Source organism: Nannobrachium achirus, assembly GCF_963921795.1.
Source record: "Nannobrachium achirus genome assembly, chromosome: 16".
Lineage (NCBI taxonomy): Eukaryota > Metazoa > Chordata > Actinopteri > Myctophiformes > Myctophidae > Nannobrachium > Nannobrachium achirus.
In genome coordinates, this window is record NC_137823.1 from 60,726,884 (window position 1) to 60,748,983 (window position 22,100).

Consider the following 22,100-nt stretch of genomic DNA (forward strand, 5'->3'; position numbering starts at 1 on the left):
TATCAGTATTCTGATATTAACCTGAGGGCCGCATTAAGGTGTATGCAGTGTTAATTTTGATAGTCAAGATTTTGATATTTTGTCGATAAGACTAGACTAGACTAAAACAATTTCAGAAGACTAAGACTATTATGTGTGTTATTCAATACACAAAGACTAGATCCAAGTCTAAGACTAATGGCTGTACAAATTAACACTGGTATGTAACTGCAATGAAATTAAAGCCAAATACATCTTTTATGTATGGTTTAGTTTAACCAAGTAACAGGCAGTAGAAGACAATGACTTGTTCAGAGTTATGTGGTTATATTTAGCCTAAAATGGTGTGTTATTCAAAAGACTAAGACTAAATCTAAGTCTAAGACTAATGGCTGTACAAATTAACACTGGTATGAAACTGCAATGAAATTAAAGCCAAATACATCTTTTATGTATGGTTTAGTTTGACCAAGTAACAGACAGTAGAAGACAATGACAGGCAGTAGAAGACAATCCTAAAAGACGAAGACTAAAAGTCTAAGACTAATCCCAAAAGACTGAGACTAAAATATTTTTAAATCTGTGAAACAGATTACATTAAACACGTTACATTGTCCTGAGACATTCAGGCGACCTAGGTCACCTAGGTCACCTATTTGCCGATTGGCTGTCGCATGTCACATGGTAACCAAGCTAGTGTCATGATTGGGAGCGGCCAGAGCAGTATAATCAGAGAGTGGTGTCACCGCGGACACGCAACTCTCCATTCTAGGGCTCTGGGAGCGGCCTTGCGCTGTTCTTCTTCTCGAGTTTGGAAAAAAAGGATCCGATCCGTTTGTCACATTGTTATGATCGTAAAACTATCTAGTTTTAACGTTCAGAACGTTTTCTTTTTGAACAATAAAAACATTGACAGCCAGGGGGAAAAAAATCCATGAAGGACACGGAATGCAATCGTTCACTCGCCGTTGGAAAATTGACATATATTAATTAGACTATTCTGGATGTGTGGCTAACGGCTAACGCTAACGTTAGCTAGCGCTAGCTGCAGGCTAACGCTAGCTAGCGCTAGCTGCAGGCTAACGCAGACATGTTATACACAATTACTCATGGAATAAAACGGCGACCCAACTCGGAATGCAATCGTTCACTCGCCGTTGGAAAATTGACTTAGACTATTCTGGATGTGTGGCTAACGGCTAACGCTAACGTTAGCTAGCGCTAGCTGCAGGCTAACGCTAGCTAGCGCTAGCTGCAGGCTAACGCACGAGTCACGGTGTGTAATACATTCACTTCAACCTCGTGTTGAGCAGTTAAACCTATTTGCTATGTACGTCTACAAAAACGTTCATATTTCAAAGATAAAGTGCTTACTGAAGTCTCACAGATGTCACAGTATGGTACGCTCAAGCAGAATTACCTGTATCTTTCGTATTGTTTAATAAACAGCATTTTAATCCGATCAGACGTCATTTTCTGTTGTTTTTCAGCCATGCGACCCCATCGGTTGCGAGGTGTACTGCACTTAGATACATTAATACCTTTTTAAGGAAACGACGACCGATCGGATTAAAATGCTCCTCTTTAAATAATACGATCATTACGGGACATTCTGCTGGAGCGTACCCTATGGTGACATCCGTGAGCCTTCACTAAGCAATTTATCTTTGTAATCTGACCGTTTGTGTAGACGTACGTAGCAAATTTGTTAAACTGCTCACGGTTGGCGCAGCGTAGCGTCTTTACATTTAGCCCAATAATGCTAATCTACAAAGCAATAACTGATTGATTGATTGAAGAATTTATTAGAAGTTTGCAATAGAAAAAAGTACAGTTTCATGACAGTACAAATCACTGGTACAAGGTCAACTAGAGATCCTAGAAAGCCGAGGCTTATTTCCACAGGAACCACACTTTAAGTATCTCATATAACATTGAAAGACAGACGGGAATGGGCGATAGTGTGTGGGGTTGGCTAACTAGCTAGTACATGCTAACAGGGTTTTTTCTTTCTTTAATTTTCCTATTTCCTTTTCTGACGAAAATACGCAACCCTTTTTTGACTGATATTATATGATCAAACGGCGTATGTAGACATGTCCGTTCCAACGGTTAATGCGAACCACTTGTTTACTCAATTGGGTATTTTGTTTACGGCGAATTCTATTGCGCCTGTGGTATGCTAATATGCGCTGTTTCTTTCTCTCCGTACATGACGATTACGTTACGGCGGTTTAGTTAAGTGTTAGAGAGCGATCGAATGCTTTGCACTTTATGATGACATGATTGTAGTCGAGACTTCTCGACATGTTTTCGTTGTTTTTATACTTCATCTTACGATGTGGCTCTAATATGCTGATAGCCTGAGTTGTTTGTTTTTGGTCGGTGGCCGCCATTGTGTGCCTCTGACAGGATGGACCAAACTGTGAACTCTGAACTCTGAACCACGCTCGACCTATGCGCTCGACAATTAATGGTTCTACGCTGCCTCTGCCGGCTGGGAGGTGGTATCACTACTATTTTTGTTACTTTTTCTTTTTTGGTTGTAACAGCAGCCTCTCTCGACTGGCAGGCCTTACTTTATTTTACAACTGACTCATGGACATTAGTTTTTTTTTTCTTTTTTTACCTTTTAGATAAATATGTCGCCACATAGCACCTTCCCTCTGGGATTATATAACCTATTATGTTTTTGTTTTGTTTTTTTAAATTTCTGATGTCTGGGGGCTGCCTTTTGGGACCCGGTGGCAGTCCAGTATTGGGGCGTCTGGGTGGGATACCAATACTTTTGTACTTTTACTCAAGTACATTTTTAATTCTGGACTTTTACTTGTAACAGAGTGATTCTACATTGCAGAATTGATACTTTTACTTAATTATAAAAATGTAGGTAATTTTTCCACCACTGTGTAAACGTTTGTGTTCTCATGCCAATAAAGCTTCTTTGAATTGAAGATTGAATTGAAGATTGCTCCCCATGTGGCGGAGTACACAATAATGGTAAATAAAGTAGCTTACTCTAAAATAATCCATCCATCCATCCATCCATCAGTTCCAACTGAGATTTCTAGAGTTCCTTAATAATAATAATTAAAATAAACAATACTAATGATTATAATTGCGACCGTCAGGTCGCAGTTACTATGAAAACCTCCACCGCCTGTCTGTCCGTCAGTCTGTCTGTCACGTCACGTCACACTTTTTTGCCCCTATCCATGTGAAATTTTCCACACACAATCCTTGTCTGCCAATCCACAACCTCCACCCTTCCAGGGACCCCCGCAGCTCCAGGGACCCCCGCCAAATTTTTTAAAACACATTTTTGAATACTGCTCCTACAGTTTTTGCCCTAAAATCACACAAATCGCTACACAGTATGTCTACACTTATCTCATCGACATGGATCTGTCCCATATAGCGCCACCATCAGGTCGATTTTTTAACACATTTTTGGACCTAAACTTTTTTTTTTTTTTTTTTTTTTTCAAACTTTTTTTTTTTTTCAAAAAAAAATTTTTTTCAAACTTTTTTTACACCAACGTCAACACACCAATCCACAGATTTTATATTGACTGTGTGTCAATTCTTGTTATTGCGACCGTAGGTCGCATTTACTATCAAACCCTGCACAAAGTGTAAGTCCGTCAGTCCGTCAGTCCGTCAGTCCGTCAGTCTGTCTGTCACACCTCACACGTCACACTCTTGCCCTGCTCATATCTCCGCAACCGTTGCCCCGATCCATGCCACATTTTGCAGACAGGGACCCCCAGGTCCCTGGGGGACGCCCAGATGTAAAAAATGAACAAATGTGCTAAACTGACCAAATGACCACCCCAACGGGGCTTCTCACGGGGAATTCCCGGGGACCACCGACTCCTGGTGCTCCAGAACGGATGCAAAAGTGGTGGCGCCCCCAGTGGAGGACCCCCTACACTGCAGCTCACATAAAATGCCCTAACTCCGGCTAGGAGTGACCGGGACAGCCGGGGCCGGTACCTATTCGTCCGCCTTGCCGGCGCGGAGACCCCACCCCTCATTTCTCACATGGCCCTCTTCTAGCGCCACCATGAGGCCGATTCTTGCAAAACACATTTTTGGACACTGCTCCTACAATTTTTGCCCTAAAATCACGCAAATCGGTACACAGTATGTCTACACTCATCCCATCAACATGAATCTCTCCCATATAGCGCCACCTCCAGGCCGATTTTTAAAAACACATTTTTGGACACTGCTCCTACAGATTTTGCCCTAAAATCACGAAAATCACTACACAGTATGTCTACACTCATGTCATCAACATGGATGAGGAAGGTTTTGGCAAAACACATTTTTGCCCTATTTGTGGAGATAAGTGACCTACGGTCGCTTATCTCCTGATTAGGGAGCCTTACTGGTATTTAGTCGACTAAGACTAGACTAGACTTAAATAATTTCAGAAGACTAAGACAGGACTAAGACTAATTGTGTGTTATTCAAAAAAAGACTAAATCAAAATTTGCTGAAGAAATGAACACTGGTTGTGTGTGTATGTCATGTGTCTCTCTCTCTTCCCAGAGAGATCTTGGCAGAGATCCAGCGTCTGCGCTCGGAGCACGAGGCAACGTGCCATCCCAGTCCGGAGAAGGGCAGCACCAACCCCACGCTGCTGGCCGAGCTGCGACAGCTCAGGTACGAGTCAGTCTGCCCAGGAGTCACCGGAGACCTGTGGGAAGCGAGCAGTGACTAGAGGCTTTTAGAGGCTTTTAGAACAGTGGCTGCAAAGTATCCCACACCACCACCCCACCTCTACCAACAAGCTTATCTCCCCACCTTTAACCTTTAACAGGTGTTGCCATTTGCTGTTGTTCACTTAAGGGCTCGAACACACTGTGCGATTTTGCGTGGACTGGCATTTTGGCTGGCATTTCGGCTGGCATTTCGCCTAATAAAATGTCATTTCTGGCTACGCCACTGCCATATGCTGCTGCGTGGTTTCATCAACATATTGTGAGATGCGTTTTTGGTTTTATATTGCTATGAAACGGCATCTATATTATTATGATGAAAGTCAGGAAACAGCAATATTACTAGTGATCTGATATGCTGGACGGTCCACTGCGTAATAATGCCCTCTCCAGTCTCCAGCTCTCCTCATGTTAAATTATCTCCCTTTCTTTCTCTCTCCACTCCGCTCCGTGCGTCTCCATTTGACACAGAGAGAGAGAGAGAGAGAGAGAGAGCGCACACTCGGGGGTGGGGTATATCAAAGCTGCTATATAGGCCTATCTAGAAACACTCGGGAAGCTGTCGGCGACTGCTGGAATCGTGCACGGATCTTCTCGCAGTGCTTTTCACACACAGCGAGTAAAACCCCGGCGTGCAAAGCCGGATCTTGCAGCAGATCGCCGTTTTTGTCGGCGAGCGCCAAAAGTTGTCGGCGACAGCATAAACGGCTCAAAAAGTCGGGCAGTGTGTTTCGAGCCCTAAGGCAGTAGTTCTCAACCCAAATAATCATTTTTAACAGGGGACCAATGACCAATGTTTAATTTGTCATTTTAGAGGTATTAAAAGGTCCTCAAAGTGTCACGTTGGAAATGTGCAGGTACCCTCTATACACTTAAACTTCATGTTGGTTTGTTTACTGTTGAGTGAGAAAACAATGTTGCACATTAAGTTGGAGAGTCACCTTAAGTCAGAGGTTCACAAGGGGGGTCCCTTGTGAACCTCTGACTTAAGGTGACTCTCCACCAAACAGATTACAAGAGACTATTTCCAACACAAAGAGACTCTTTCCAACTCAAACAAACTAGCATTAGTCAGCACAAGTTGGCACAAACTATAGTCGGCCGCGGCAGTAGTCTGCACTGCAGCTCTGGTCTGCAAACCGTGTTGCCAGTGTTGCTTATTATAAGCGATTTTGGGTTTGTTTTCTTTTCCTGTAAAGTCACTTACCGGTACATATTCATAATTGCTTTTTGCTTTTGTTTGGGCTTGTCACTGGAGTGTAGTTTAGCTTTGCTTTGGAGTTTATCGATTGGTATAGGAATTGAGAGTTGAGATTGAGCATGTGGTATCTAGTTCAGATGTGCGACGGGCAAATGACTCTGGCTTACCGGTATTTAGGCTTGCTTCTGCACCAGTAGTCAGCATTTCCCTCCCTCATCACTACGGGATTTATCGACAGCTAGCGAGGACGGCAAACCTGATCAGTTCTTCATCAACGGGTTACGACCCGTCTGCACTGCGATATCAACAGCAAGTGTCTCTTGCCGGTGACAGCTTGTCGGCAGCAGATGACTTTCTGACTTGACTTTTCTTCCGCCCCCGAGGGGGGTCCATATCGGCGCAGTGGAGAGTGGGCTTTAGTAGTCTCACATAGACATATAGTGCCAGTAGTAAAACTAATATTTTTCCTCCAGATCTTGACACTGTTACCAGTAGCTTCAAAGATGGACTGATTACCAAGACCCTTGTTTACGTGTTCTCATCCAGCCCACTATGTTTGGTTTATTAAGTAGGAACAACATCGTGTCAAACTGTGTTTAGCTTACTTGTGGATAAAATATAAACATAATTATTATGTTTGTTGGTTCTTAATGATTTGTGTTTGGCAGCCAGAATTGTCCACAAACTGTAAAATAACAGGAGGTGAGAACAAATAATTGGCATAAGACACTATAGCTGGAATGCTAGCCACAAACACATGATACATAACACACTGTTAATACACACAAACACATGATACATAACACACTGTTAATACACACAAAAACATGATACATTAACCCATTTAGGCCTAACATTTGTGGATGCTTTAACTATTGAAAAATAGCAGATATACAAGCTCACAGCGCGGCACCGAGTGCCGCGCTGCGAGCTTGTAGATCTGCTATTTTTGAAAAAAGTCGTGAAAATGTGTGCAAATCTTTGAATATATGTATTTTCAAAGCGAACGTTTGTAACTCAAATTTTGCTTCTGGGTGGTCCCTGGAACTAAATATTTTGAGATGGGGGTCCGTGGCCAAATAAATATCATTTTGGGGGTCCTTCACATGAAAAGGTTTGTTACCACTGACATAGTAGTCTCTCAAGAACAGACTAACTGAGCTCCAGTTGAAGTGAAAAGGACCTTTTCTTTTGACGATGGCTGGCCAGATTGCTGACATAGAAACATAGGTTTTTCAAAAAATCTTAGAAGGATTCAAAAGACACTTATAGAATCGGGTCAAAATTCAAATTTTCACGATTTTTCAAAAATAGCAGATCTACAAGCTCGCAGCGCGGCACTCGGTGCCGCGCTGTGAGCTTGTATATCTGCTATTTTTCAATAGTTAAAGCATAAAATAATGATATACAAAATGTGTACCCGTTCTAAATGGGTTAACACACTGTTAACACACACAACATGTTGCGGTCTTCTTCAGCGTGACGCCTGCCAGCTCAGAACCACTAATTACTAAATCAATCTAAACAGGGTTTTCAGCACCAGAGGGAAGTGTGAGATGAGGACAGTGTGTTCAGAACTAGAGTGTAGAGATGGGATTTATGTCTCTTTGAAGTGAGCCAGATCTCTGGGATCCGTTCCTTTCAAAGAGCCGTTCAAAAGACTGGCTCATTCTAGTTACTAGTTACTTTGTAGATTTTGATTAGAATTACAAATAACTTCAACCCTATATACATTTATTTTTCGAACATATATAGGTACATACCTGCCATTTGAAAATAGCCGATCTACAAGCTCACAATGCGTCGCAACGCGACGCATTGTGAGCTTGTAGATCTGCTATTTTCAAATGATTTTTCTACATTCCAATTCCAATCTTCTACTTGATTGCAGTATTGATATTTTTACTTTAAGTAAAGAAATTGAGTATTTTTTCCACCACTGTTCATTAGAAAGGAACGGCTCCCTACTACGAACCAGATCCTATCGTTCACTTCAAAGAGCCGCTCAAAAGACTCGATTCGTTTGCGAACGTCCCACCTCTAACGTTTGCAGTTTGTGTGTTCGTTACAGACAGCGGAAAGACGAGTTGGAACAGAGGATGTCCACTCTGCAGGAGAGCAGGAGAGAGCTGATGGTACAACTGGAGGGACTCATGAAACTCCTCAAGGTATACACACACGCACGCACGCACACACGCACACACACACACACACACACGCACACACACACACACACACACACACGCACACACACTCTTTGTCATATCGTCGTTGTCGGGTGGAAACCTTGTATGTCCAAAACCGTTCGTTTTGTATTTATCATCTATAAAATGTACTAAAGTAGTGAAAACAGCAGATCTACAAGCGCACAACGCCTCGCATCGCAAGGCGTTGTGTGCTTGTAGATCGGCTGTTTTCACTAGTTTTGTGCGACAGTCTTGTATGATGAAGCAGGGCTTTGCTTTACCAAAAGACGTACACATTTGAAACTTGGAGATACAAGGTTTCTGCCCGACAGTGACGATATAGTTCTCTACTTGCTCTTAGCATTGGCAAACACCAGAGGGCAGTATTTTCTCTTTCTCGAACCTTCTCCCTTTTCTATACTAACTCGTCTCCACCTATAAAGTACTTTCTAACTCTGAGAATGTACAAATCAAAACAAGCCGTTCTATGCCCTCAGATTTAAATCAACATTGAACATTTTACTGTTTAGATGAAATATCAGGCCTTGCTTTTACGGCCAACAAAACATTCTTGTGTACCTGGACTTTGATTGATTGAAGACTTTATTAGAAGTTTGCATAGGAAAAGGTACAGTTTCATGACGGTACAGTTCACTGGTACAAGGTCAACTAAAAAGAGATCCATGAAAAGACTAAGCTTATTTCCACAGGAAACCATTGAAGTATCTCATATAACATTGAATGACAGACGAATAGAACACAGTACTATGCAGTAGATATGTAAAGAAAAGAAAAATGAGAGAACAAAAAAAAAGAGTCTAAACAAACAGTAAGTATATACAATGAAGGGGCAGGGGAGGGTAGGGATGGGCTAGGTTAGTTTTTTTACCAGTTGCGAACGGCTGCTGCCTGTAAGTGGTTTTTCAGGGCAATTTAAAGGATGCTAGTGATCCACACTCCTTTATGGCCTTTGGTAAGACTTTCCACATTTTGGTGGTATAGCAGAAAAAAGAGTTTGACCCTTTGTTGGTTTTGACTCTGGGTTGAAAGTGATCTGTGGCGCTGCCTCTGGTGTTATAATTATGAACATCCTTAATGTTTATAAAGTATTTTGACAGGTACTTGGTAAGATACACTAAAGGCCCATTGCAAGTTGCTGTACTCTGAATATGACCTCTTATTTCCATTCTGTCCTGTCTCTCCCTGCCTTTCCATCTGTCTGCGCCGTGACCAATGACCATGTAGGATGAGGAGCAAAGGCAGGCTGTAAGTCTTCAACCACCACGGCCGTTTTTCACATTGCTGTGCATTAAAGTGTGCATGCATAAATGCGTGATGTACAAGTAATGACCATGTCCTGCAGAAACCTTGTACCTACGCCCCCCCCCCCCAAAAAGTTCAATGTTTCAAGATGCACGGAAATGGGATTGATTTCTCTTACTGATGGCTGAGCGTTTTTGAAGCACTGTGCAATGTGTCAGCAATGGGGAGGCTTGGCCCAAGGGCTGGCAAAAAGAGTAACGAATAGTTGTTGAGAATTAAAGGAAAAAGAAAACTATAATACAACTGGCAAAACATGAGGTTTGAGCTGGTGCTCAGGGACGTGCAGAGAATGATAGAGAGGCAGGGGCTGAAATTTATAAAAGGGCCTTTTTTTGTGAAAATATCAAAAATAGCAGACCTCCAAGCTCACAATGCGTCGTGCTACGACGCGTTCACAATGCGTCGTGCTACGACGCATTCACAATGCGTCGTGCTACGACGCGTTGTGAGCTTGGAGGCCGGCTATTTTCGGTGCTTGATACCTGTTACGTCCCCGTCTAGGGGAAAAAAGGGGATGCAACATAAATTGGGAGTGAAACCCATTTTTATTCATAAAATATGATAAATAATATATTTACAGGACTTGAAAATGTACTACAAATCATAATGACACACGGAGCAACCTAGGGAAATAAACAAAACATACTAACACTAACGTTGACATTTAAACACTAACCTGACAAACACAAAATAAGTTTACATCCAAATCCCTGATGCTTACCTGCTCTACTATAAACTATCAAACTGTGACGAATACAAAAAGCAGGCTTCCGTGGCCATAACAAGTTAACTTAAAGTTCTCTTTAAAGTCATTAGACTATTTGCAAATACATTCAGAGAACATAATCTTAAACAAACAAATGCAGTTGACACCTAGCGAGTGAGTGTGTGTGGGTGGACAGTACTACTGCAAGTGCTGCCAGAGAACACAGGTGTGCACTAGAGATGCAACGTTCGCGAACGAATCGAATCTTTTGAACGGCTCTTTGAAGTGAACGATGGGATCCGGTTCGCGGAGTAGGGAGCCGTTCATTTGGCTGAATTGGCTCGCGACGCGGTGCGGCGCCGCTGGCGCCGCGGCAATGTGCAGCTATCTAGGAAGCAAATTAAGACACTACAGTTTGATTTGATCATAGCGTAGACAATTATTAAGCGATTTCTATAATTAAAACGTCTCCATATTGCTTGGGAAGTCCACTTCCATGACAAATGACTGTATCATGTCCCTGTAAATATTTAAATGTTTGCTATTTTAAAATAGCCGATGTACAAGCTCACAATGTGCCAGGCCTAGCCAGTTGGTAAATCCTGGCTATATATAGGGAGGAGCGAGTTCATTGTTGCCTGCTTGTTTTTTTTAAGGTGTTGCATGAATTACATTAGTCAAGGTAGCTTAATTTACACACACATGTTTTATAAAAAGGGTAAATACAAAATTGTGATCTCAACTGTCAGCAGAGGAATGTGGTGCCAGACCGTGCCACCTTGTGGATTCATGTTTCAACGAAAATATTTTAAATATGCATTGAGCCAAAAGAGCCAAATGAGCCAGTCTTTTGAACGGCTCTTTTAAGTGAGCCAGAGCCATGGCTCTGGCTCACTTAAAAGAGCCATAAATTGCATCTCTAGTGTGCACAGCTCTTAAATAGTCTTCTCCAGCCAATCACCAGAAGGCAGGGGTGATTGGCAGCCAGCAATCATGATGTTCAGCACCTGGAAGTTAACACTCACACCCACAAGCACACAATCCCACACATACACTGAACTAAACCCACACACACACACTGACACGCAACTCACTGCATACTCACATCCGTAACAATACCACACTAAACTAAGCATAATAATTTTTTTCTTTTTATTTGTAACGCACTTTATATTTTGAAACAAAATCTCAAAGTGCTACATTAAAATGGCAAATAAATGAAGCAAAAGCAAAGCAAAAACAACAAAAAGATTAATGAAAAAGGACTAAAATGGTACAAAACAATTAAATCAGAAAATTAGGAACAGTGCACACCTATTATACACAGCTCAGATAAAAATGTAAAAGGACATTGTGATCACCAAGAGAGGGTTAAAAAGCACCAAGGGCATCCAAAAAGGTCCTTCTAGGCAAATGCCTTATTAAAAAGAAAGGTCTTTAGTCCCCTTTTGAAAGTGTCCACTGACTGTGGTGCTAACGATAATCAAGTGAATACAGTAGACGTGGCGTAATGCCATGGAATTCTACACAGTGAGGGCAATTCTTCCACAAGATGCTGCATTCAAGGTTCAGGAGAGTTTGGACAAGGCAATTCTCTTGAATGCTGCCTTCAGGTATGGCATGGTAAGAGGGGGCATTTACATTTCTTTCACCATAGTAAAAAAACGTATTTATGGTCTGGAGAGGGCACTTTTTACAGTCGGGTAAAAGAGCAGGGGCTCAAGCCCCCTTTGATGTCTTATGTGTGCACGTGCCTGCTCGTGCTACTTGAGGATGCCTGAAATAACCTCGGCAGTGTCTCTCTTATAGGCACAGGCGGCAGGCTCCTCCCAGACCTCTCCCGCTCGGCCAATACCAGCGACCGTCCGCTCTGCAGGCCCCTCCCCTCCTCAGGCTCACATGCATGCCCCCCAGGACTCGTTAGCCGGGGTGGGGGGTGACGTACAGGAGGCCTTCGCTCAGGGTAAGTCAGGGCACTTTGGAATAATAGAGCAGGGGTTCCCAAACTTTTTTGTCTCAGGGCACCCCATCATTTTTTTTTTAAATCCGAGGCACCCCTACATTATAATTTTCACTCCCAGCACCTTATATTTATAGCATATTGTCGTTGTTGTCGGGTGGAAACCTTGTATGTCCAAAACCGTTCGTTTTGTATTTATCATCTATAAAATGTACTAAACTAGTGAAAACAGCAGATCTACAAGCACGTGCTTGTAGATCGGCTGTTTTCACTAGTTTTGTATGATGAAGCAGGGCAAAAGACGTACATTTGAAACTTGGAGATACAAGGTTTCTGCCCGACAGTGATGATATTTTAGTGATTATGTTGCGAGGAAAACGTTGAGATAATAGCCATTTTGGTTAGAACTGACTGAAAATAACTGTGTACTTCAAGTTTAAAATGATACTAAATATTTTTTCAAGTGTCCAAATAAATTCTAAATATTATCCAACGATCTTGCGGCACCCCTGGACTGCCGTCGCAGCACCCCACTTTGAAAACCCCTGTAATAGAGATTCCTGCCCCTTCGCATCAGGTCTCCTGCTAAACCATACACTGTATATATCACATACCCAACCTTTATTAACCCTTTATTAACCCTGGATGAGGGTGGTGATAAAGTGATGAGCTGTATAATTGCTAAAGATCCAAGAGCGCATATGGCAGTAGCATGTCCAGTCGGCGCAAGCTACAATGCCACAGAAAATAATAAATAAATACATTCATCACGACAAGGAGGAACTGCTCTGGTGAACAAAATGGTCCTGGATTTCTCGACAGTGTGGGGAAGGAGTAGGCTGAGAACATGGCAGGTGCTGCTGCCTTTTTAGTTTAGTAACTATAACTGTCCAAGGTTGATGTTTTCCACTCTGTTTTGGTTCTTATTGGTGCTCGGAAAATAGCTCCAATCAATGTCCCCTCAGCCCTGAATTGTGTGTGACAAGAAGATTCATTCAGAGACCAGCGGGGGTACATGTGGTTCCACTGCCACACCATCCCTGGGCACTGCCAGGTCCAATGGGTTCATGATTTGGTACTGTCATATGTGTACAATCACAGTGAGTTCGCTATGTTGGTGAACACTTGAGCTTGATGACGTCATGCAACTGCTTTTGAGGAAGCACACATTTTCCACTATGTTTTTTGGACCGCAGATTTGTTGCAGATATGTTTTTTTGAAGGCCAGAAAATATCAGTGTCCATCAAAACAGCCAAACATCTTACCTTCCCCCTAAACATCAGTTTTGACATTTGGTATATTTCAATCCAAATATATATTTAAAAAAATAATCAATGATTGGCTTCAATTGGCTCCAATTATGAGAGCTTTTTACATGTAACTTTGTCATTCCATTTATGAATTTGTTGTAAAACAGCTTCTGGACAATGTTTCTTGTTAGCTTTGCCTCAGTAATAATTGTTCATGGGACATTTTGTTAAATGTCTGTGACAGGTCAGGGATTAACACCACTTTGACAAAAAGGACTTTTGCTGTACAGAAGACAGTCTCTGTTGATCAAACCATTTCAGTGGTCCATATTACCATAATAAAGAGAGCCAAAACAGATCTGCCACATATGGGAATATTATGGAAACAATGCTGTGCTGTGAAAACGCTGGCTCTCTCTCAGTATGATCAGTATGTCAGTGTGTGGCTAAGAGAACAAATTCCCATCTGCACGCACACTTCATAAATTCCATGTATGTTTTTTTCCCCCATACATATTCTTTCCCCCATGAGGAACACATTTCAGCTAAACATTAAGGAAAGAGCATTTTGCAGTCATGTGACTTTGATTTAAGCAGTAAGTCAGCATTGAGATCATTGAGATGAAGGTTTCAATTTCCAAGAGTAACGTCGTAGAGAACCAAGAGAACGTTTTCAAAACGATCCTTGACAGAAATAATATATCTACAACGCCACAATGCATGCACTAGGGCATTAACCAAAAAGTAATTCATTACACAAGTCATTACACAAGTCGACTCCCACCACGGAAAGTCGAAAGTAAAATAAAATAAAGATCCTAGGATTATTATTATTCAATGATGCTGGTTGCAGTGTAATCTATAATATTAACATCTGAACAAAAGCTTTATTAAGGGAGAAAGGATCGCTTTAGGCTATTCTATAAAGTCCTGAGTTAAGTAATTTTGTGGTTTTGTACCCCGTTCACGCACCTCCCCCCGTCGAGTCGAGTCGACTTGCAAAAATCACAAGTCGTTAATGCCCTACAATGCACTGCTATGTGTTGTGGGCTTGTAGATCTGCTGTTTCCAGTGCACGACACCCACGTGCAACTGAGTCTAACTCAGGATTCAGCCCCAGGGCTCCCATTCATTCAGTGCAGTAGAGATACCTCAGTCTTGTACTCATTCTCTCCCTGTTGTCTGCATGTCGTTTTGCTTCATCTCCTCACCTCCCCTCCCACTGAATCCTTCTGTTGTCCAGGCCCCAGGAGGAACCTGAGGAACGACCTGCTGGTAGCAGCAGACTCCATCACCAACACCATGTCCTCACTGGTCAAGGAGCTCCACTCTGGTACACACGCAGCATTAGAGCCACTTCACTCCATCGCATCTCCCCTCTTTTAGAATGTTGTCCAAAGTTTGCTTGGCTCAGTCATCCGTGGTCATGAAACCACTTGTGCAGATGGTAGAACTATGGCAGATGTAGACTAGAGTTTCAAAATGGTGGTGGGGGGGGGGGGGGGGGGGGTGACAGACACAAGGTTTTCTGCAGGACACCGTCAAAGCTTAAGACATCTTTTTAAATGTGTTTCTTATAGATCTGTTCGATCCCTCCTTTCCCGTATGCTATTCATTTACCTTTTCTCTCTCTCTCTGAGTAGATGATGGCCGGGAGGACGAGGAGCGATTACTAAATGGCAAGGATAGAGGTACGTATTTCTGCATGTTTGTGTGGGACACTGCTCCTACAGATTTTGCCCTAAAATCACGCAAAGCGGTACACAGTAATGTATGTCTAGAGTCATATGTCATCAACATGTCCCATTTAGCGCCACCATCAGGCCGATTTTTACATGCGACCTGCCGGTCGCTTATCTCCCGATTAGGGAGTCTGAGTAGTATGTATCTGTTTCTGGTCTTCAGACAGGACTACATTAATACTCATTTGCATGTGGAACCAAACATCTACTGCTCAGTCAAAAAAGAACCCCTACCCCTCATGTCAAAGATTTTACTAAATTGAAAGAATAATCTGTGTCCCTGTGTAACAAGGTTCTTGTTATAATACTCTTCATTGGTTCAATATGTATAAACCCCACAGATAGACCTAATGGCCTAACCACTTGAACTTTCACTTGATTTGACTTTCAAAATAAAAAACCCTAACCCTAAGTTAGCGAACATTCCGATCCAAAAGCTCAAAGCATGCCGCGGTACGACACGTTGTGAGCTTATAGATCAGCTATTTTCACTACTTTTGTGCAACACCATTGTACGATGAAATAATAGGGCATCAATCGATGAAAAACCCTGAAAAAAGATGCCATGGTCTCTGCCAGACAGCGACGATATAATATGTGCTGCGTATGCCTGCTCCTGTGTGCCCGTGCTTCTTGATCCCCATGCCGTTCCCTTTGTCTGCCCCGTCTGGCAGTGAGCTTCATTAGCATGCCGTCTCATTAGTGGCAGCGTTTATGGAGCCCCTCCTCTTTACGAGAGGCCAGCCTGCTGGGAGGAAACAGTCAAAGTACTTCCTGGCCTGCTCCCTGCGCTCCGACTCGCAACTCATTACACCCCTTTACAGGGGCGTCGCACCAAGTTCTGGGCCCTGGGTACAAGGATTCACTGCGGGGCCCCTCATGAATGATCTTCCTAGCGGGAGGTGGTTTAACCCATTTAGACTGGGAACGCGTTATTACGCATTATGTTGTGCTTTAACGTTTGAAAAGTAGCAGATATACAAGCTCACAGCACGGCACCGAGTGCAGCGCTGCGAGCTTGTAGATCCACATTCTTTTTTTAAATCATGAACATTTTTGCGTCTTTGAATATTTCAAGTTTCTAAGGTTTTTTGAAAAACTTATGTTTCTATGTCAGTGGTGCTCAAACCTTTTCATGTGAAGGACCCCCAAGGTGATATGTATTTGGCCACGGACCCCCCATCTCAAAATATTTACTCCCAGGGACCCCCAGAAGCAAAATTTGAGTTAGCTTAAAAAATACATAATATTCAAAGATTTGCACACATTTTCACAACTTTCAAACTTTCATCTACAAGCTCACTGTGCCGCGCTGCGAGCTTGTAGATCTGCTATTTTTCAATAGTTAAAAAAACATAAAATAATGAAGGCTCCTCCCCTCCACCTTGGGCCCCTAGTAACTCAGTCCCATTTCCCCCCCTCCTTGTGACACCCCTGCTCATTACACCTCTTTAGCCCTACTACGCTCCTACTAACCCACTGGCCCCTGACTGGCTGGCTGACAGGTGTCCAGGGCTACCCCGGGCTCCTGCACATGCCTACTATGGGATGTAAAGTTCAAAGAGAACTGTACAGTATAAGAGCCCGCGATGGGGAGGTTTTCCCAGACTATTTAATGGCGTACATGTCTGTAAAGATGTCAGAAAGCATGGATTCAGCGCAGGCTTTCATCTTTAATGTGGACTTTGTCTTTCTGCCAAGTATAGTTCATATCTGTGTGATCCGTTCAGAGAGAGAGGAGGTCTGGATTTAATCCATTCAGAACGGGGTACACAGTATTGTGAATCATTATTTTATGCTTTAACTATTGAAAAATAGCAGATATACAAGCTCACAGCGCGGCACCGAGCCCGAGTGCCGCGCTGCGAGCTTGTAGATCTGCTATTTAAAAAAAATCGTGAACATTTTAATTTAGACCCGATTCTATAAGTGCCTTTTGAATCCTTCTAAGGTTTTTTGAAAAACCTATGTTTCTATGTCAGCAATCTGGCTTAGCCATCGTCAAAGAAAAGGTACTTTTCACTTAACTGGAGCTCTGTTAGTCTGTTCTTGAGAGACTACTATGTCAGTGGTTCTCAAACCTTTTCATGTGAAGGACCCCCAAAATGATATTTATTTGGCAACGGACCCGCATCTCAAAATATCTAGTTCCAGGGACCACCCAGAAGCAAAATTTGAGTTACAAACGTTCCCTTTAAAAATACATATATTCAAAGATTTGCACACATTTTCACAACTTTTTCAAAAAAATAGCAGATCTACAAGCTCGCAGTGCCGCGCTGTGAGCTTGCAGATCTGCTATTTTTCAATAGTTAAAGCATTCAATAATTCTAGACCTAAATGGTTTAACTATCTGTCTCTTGACAGATAACTGTAGTAAGTACAGTCCCTTTTCATTTTCTGCCAGTGTTGTCATCCTTCTAACTAGCAACTCTCTCTCTCTCTCTCTCTCTCTCTCTCTCTCTCTCTTTCTATCTCTCTTTCTATCTCTCTCTCTCTCTCTCTCTCTCTCTCTCTCTCTCTCTCATTTTAGCAGGTTAAAGTGAACACAGAACACGCAGTAAGTGCAGTCTTTTGATTACGTCTTTCACAATGACTATAAACATAAAACTTCATTCCTTTCCTCCTAAATCACTTGTTACCAATAAAATGGAACAAGTGGTAAAAAACAAATTCCTGACAAATCAGCAGGAAATTAACTGCAAATGTGAAAGAAAAGATACAATACTGTGAGGTTTTGGCAAATGATCGCCCTGGCCGTGTTGAACGGAAATGAGCACTGGTATCAATTTGATCTACTGTATATGTACTGTAACTTCAGTACTGTAAAGTCTCTTTTCCACCGGCAGCGATAACGATGACGATAACGATTTAAAAAAGTGGGTTTTCAATTGAAGTGGATCGGCAGCATCCACCCAACACCGATAAAGACAACGATAGCCGACATCTACATTGTTAGGATCAACAACGATGTGGTTAAGATCACAGTGATATGGAACTGGGTCTCTGACAAACAGCTCGCGATGCGCTCTGCGCGAGAGGCTGTTAATTGGCGCCTCTTCACATTGATGTCCGATAACTTTATCGGACATCAATGTGAAGGCATAATTATCGCTGTGATATTTTATGGCTATCGTCATCGTTATCGCTGCCGGTGGAAAAGGGCCTTTAGCCTGGCATTGGCCAGACTGATCACGTGGGTTCACATTAAACGTTCGCACTCAGAAACAGTTTCTGAGTGCAACCCAGGGGGGGCAGGCGTCAGGATTTAAAATGAAGCAACACGGAACTGAAAGTTCCTATGATTGGCCGCTAGTTGCGCTGTTCTGGTACCAGAAGCAACATGATCGGTATAGGATTCCATTCTATTCCCCTGAACTTTTACCTTTAATTTTCTTACCTTAATAAACATTGTCATAAGTACTTTATGGTTCCTGTCGCTAGTTTAAAGCCTTGTTTCAGTCACCATGATATGTGTTTTGTGAAAATATGGTCCAATTTATGTTATATTTGATGTTAAAGCAGGGTATGCTGTAGGAGGGGCTTGTGATCATAGGCTTGTGATGGTTCTTCTTTGTGTGCTTTATTTGGCAAGCTCAACACCACATTCTCCCAAGTATCCCTGCGGTTGCATGTGACCGTTGGCAGCCAATAGCATTCGAGATGGTACCCTTTCTACCAATGAACGTTGATTTCTACAAAGATGGCAGCACCCGTACAAGGGTCAAAAAAGCATCATTTTTGCAGCATAGATACCAATGGCCTAACACCGTCCATATTTCTTTTTTTACAGTCTATGGTGCAACCCTCTTCATTTTTGTTATCTGACAGAGCTGTCTTCTCTCCACAGACAGAGTGGTTCCCACTCCACTGTTGGCCATAGAAGACTGAATACCCAGGGGAAATATATTCACCATTCACTGCCAATGGGATTACAGCACTAATGCCAATCAACCTATCATGATGCTGGACACCAAATGACCCCGCCCCCCCACCCCCCAGGGGTCCCTACTGATGTATTATAGCTGTGATTCTGTGCTTGTTGTGTCGCTGCTCCATGCGCTCCATGCATCTAGCTCTGGTCCAGATGTGGCTGACTAAAAGACTAGACCAGGATTTCTGTACCCCTACGAGGGCCCAACTTCAGTCAAAATAAACTAAACTACTTCACTACTCACCAAACCAAAGGTAGTTTTGTGTTGTTGAAAGTCTATTCTCCTCTCAGCACCCCACCCACTCTGTAAAATACATTATTTTTGTCATGAAATAAAACGCATCCAACTTGACCGCAGCTTATATAAAATACTGTATTTTACAGAGTGGGTGGGGTGCTGAGAGGTTTCCCCACTGTGGAGAATAATTATACTTTCAACAACGCAAAACTACCTTTGGTTTGGTGAGTAGTGAAGTAGTTTAGTTTATTTTGACTGAAGTTGAGCCCTCGTAGGGGTTGAGAAATCCCGGTCTAGTCTTTTAGCCAGCCGCCTGTCGCACTGCACCAGAGCTATGCAAAATCCTCAGTGTTCATTTGACTCAGAGTTATAATTAGCACTCAGGATTTCACTGTGTGTGGACCGAACTTTGTTTTGAACTGGTGTTTTTAATCTGCAGTATAATATAACTGAATGAGGAATCCAAAAAAAGAATCTACTGATTTGTTGCTATAGTGTGTTTTGCTCTACATTTGAGCTGTGTTTGTTTGACGGTTTGACAAAGTAAGATGGACACAGGGAAGAAAGAGATGGCGAGGGGAAAATGCAAGGAACTGATGGATGTTGTGTGGGAAGCGTGAAGGTAGAAAAAGAAGTTATAGGATTGGAGGAGAGAGAAGGTAAAAAATCGAGGGTCAGCGGATGAGAAGATGAGACTTGAGATTACAAGGTTTTCTGTAAGTCTTCTGTTCGGCACTGTGTGCTTAGTATTTATTGCTTCGCTTCGATTTTGATTTGATTTTAGTTTTTCTTGCCAATTATTCGTTGGGTTTGAGTGTGTGTGTGTGTGTGTGTGTGTGTGTGTGTGTGTGTGTGTGTGTGCGTGTGTGCCCGTGCGTGCGTATATGTGTGAGCGCGTGCATGCGTGTGCGCGTGCGGTCAGGCCCTGCTGAAGCGATAAGCCTTAATGGGACTTTACTGTATATGCAGGTTTCAGCCCAGCGCTCCCTGGCTGAGGCAATGCAGCGTGGAAAAGTGGAAATCCCTTCAAGTCCAGATCGCTCATACCTGGATGAGAACGGAGCCATAGGTGCTGTTAGGATAGTGGCTCCGGTTGGTTGCCTGTGCAGTGCAGGCGTGCATGCACAGTGTGTAGGAGAAACCAAACTCCTGTGTATGCTGTTACAGGGTCACACTTCCCGTCGGGATTGCTGAGAATTGTACAGTTGTAATAAGTTAAGTTATACTTTATTTAGTCTCGCGTGGCCAGACTGTTGCCTCCGCGATTTGCAAATGCTCCCGGCATACAGTCTGGGGCATGGAAATAGAAACGATGAGTGCGAGATAAAGCGGATGTGACGCAACCGCTCCCTTGGTGCAGTAGCAATAACATGTCCTACTGGAAGCGTTAAGTCTCCTTTCAATATTTTGGGGGCGTTATTTCGTCATTCTCTGGTGTTGTTGGTGTTACTTCCATGATGTTTTCAAATGTTGTCTAATCTTATACACGCATAACAAGAATATGCCGCTCGACTGACTGTCTGTGCGAGTGTGTTTCTGTTTTGTTTCCAATGGGACTACAGTTCCGTGCAGCACTGGCTACTTCCGATACTCGCCGTTCAGGAGCTGCCGTTCCAGACTCTATATAGCATTCTGAGATTGTGGAATAGTTGTCTGGCTACGCAAGACTATACTTTATTGATCCCTGTGGGTGAGTTTGTCCTCTGCCAGGGTCCAGCTCTAAGGCCAATGCCTCTCGATTACTGTACTGTATGTTCCTAAGCATGTCTTTTTGGTCATACTTTGGTTGTTTGAAATCCTTTTTTGTACTGTACAATTTCACCACAGCCTAAATGTGCCTAAATAACTCATGTTACTCATCTGTGCCTTTGTGGTTTGCATAGGCAGCTCAGTAGCATGCTGTAGGAAGAACTGATCCCTTCTAAGCCTGGATTTCTTGTGTTTTGGCCACCGTGGGTTTGAAATAAATACATAAATACAGTACTGTTATTTGCAATTTATCACTTAAAATGTGTTGCAAATTCAGTTTTAGGATTACAAAAAGTAAGCCTCCTCGGCCTAAAATATAGTTACGTTTTGGACCCAATTCAGGCTCTTACAACCAGACTCTGTACAGCAGAATGGTAATTTTGCGTCTTGTGTACAAATGTATTTCAGTACACTGAATGAATGACTGACTGGCTGATTGCGTTGAGTGGACAGTGTTGTTTTGTGCGATGGAGACAGACATGCCCCGACAGAAAACTGTACTCATGCCCAGACCCCATGCTGCTGGCTGGAGTCAAGGGTGTACAAATGAATGTGTGTGCATCTGTTTTTCATCCACAATAAATCTTATTTAACATCCACCATCGTGTTGCTGCTGTCTTCTGTGAGTGCTGATCTTTTAAGAATTTGAAACCTTTCACACACAACATGCAGAATATCGACAGCACAAGATACGAAGCAAATACCACGAAGGTTTGGGTTTAACTACTGTTTAAAATGTTGCAAAGGCCGGACCGCTGAAGGCCGAAGATAAGGTTTTACCAATCTCTCTGTCTGTCTGTGTCTGTTTGTGTATCTTTTATGTGATCAAGATGTTCAGTATCATTAAGAATTGTTATATTCAATTCTGATTGGCAATTTCTGCCTTCCAAAGTTTGAGGGCCCTGGGTAGCAGCTTTACCTATTCGTTAGCCTGGTAAACCATCCCGGTCGTGTGAATTAGCCTCGCGTAGCCAGGCTTACTCATCTGCGAAGAGAAAAGCCTGGTGACAATATCAGGCAGAGACTGTTCAACTTCCGCCGTGAGAATTTCAACGGAAGACTGCGAACGCATGACGTAACTTCCGTTAAACACAGCACTTCCGC

At 42.7% G+C, this 22,100-nt stretch overlaps 1 protein-coding gene across 5 annotated transcripts in view; it reads left to right on the plus strand.

The window, feature by feature from the left end:
- The window catches only part of LOC308300409 (dystrobrevin beta-like), a 75,769-nt gene extending 56,429 nt beyond the window's left edge, over positions 1 to 19,340 (plus strand). For 2 of the 5 annotated variants that reach the window (XR_013962819.1, XR_013962820.1), the window contains exons 15-21: positions 4,537 to 4,650; positions 7,979 to 8,075; positions 9,339 to 9,359; positions 11,932 to 12,085; positions 14,577 to 14,666; positions 14,977 to 17,635; positions 18,926 to 19,340. Coding sequence is in view for 2 of the 5 variants with exons in the window: in XM_080744233.1 (XP_080600359.1) it covers positions 4,537 to 4,650; positions 7,979 to 8,075; positions 9,339 to 9,359; positions 11,932 to 12,085; positions 14,577 to 14,666; positions 14,977 to 15,024; positions 17,609 to 17,616 (532 nt within the window). In the remaining 3 variants the exon portion in view is untranslated. The remainder of the gene's footprint in view (positions 1 to 4,536; positions 4,651 to 7,978; positions 8,076 to 9,338; positions 9,360 to 11,931; positions 12,086 to 14,576; positions 14,667 to 14,976; positions 17,636 to 18,925) is intronic. The other 3 variants (XM_080744233.1, XR_013962821.1, XM_080744234.1) reach the window with 3 other exon arrangements.
- The last annotated feature ends 2,760 nt before the right edge of the window (positions 19,341 to 22,100 follow it).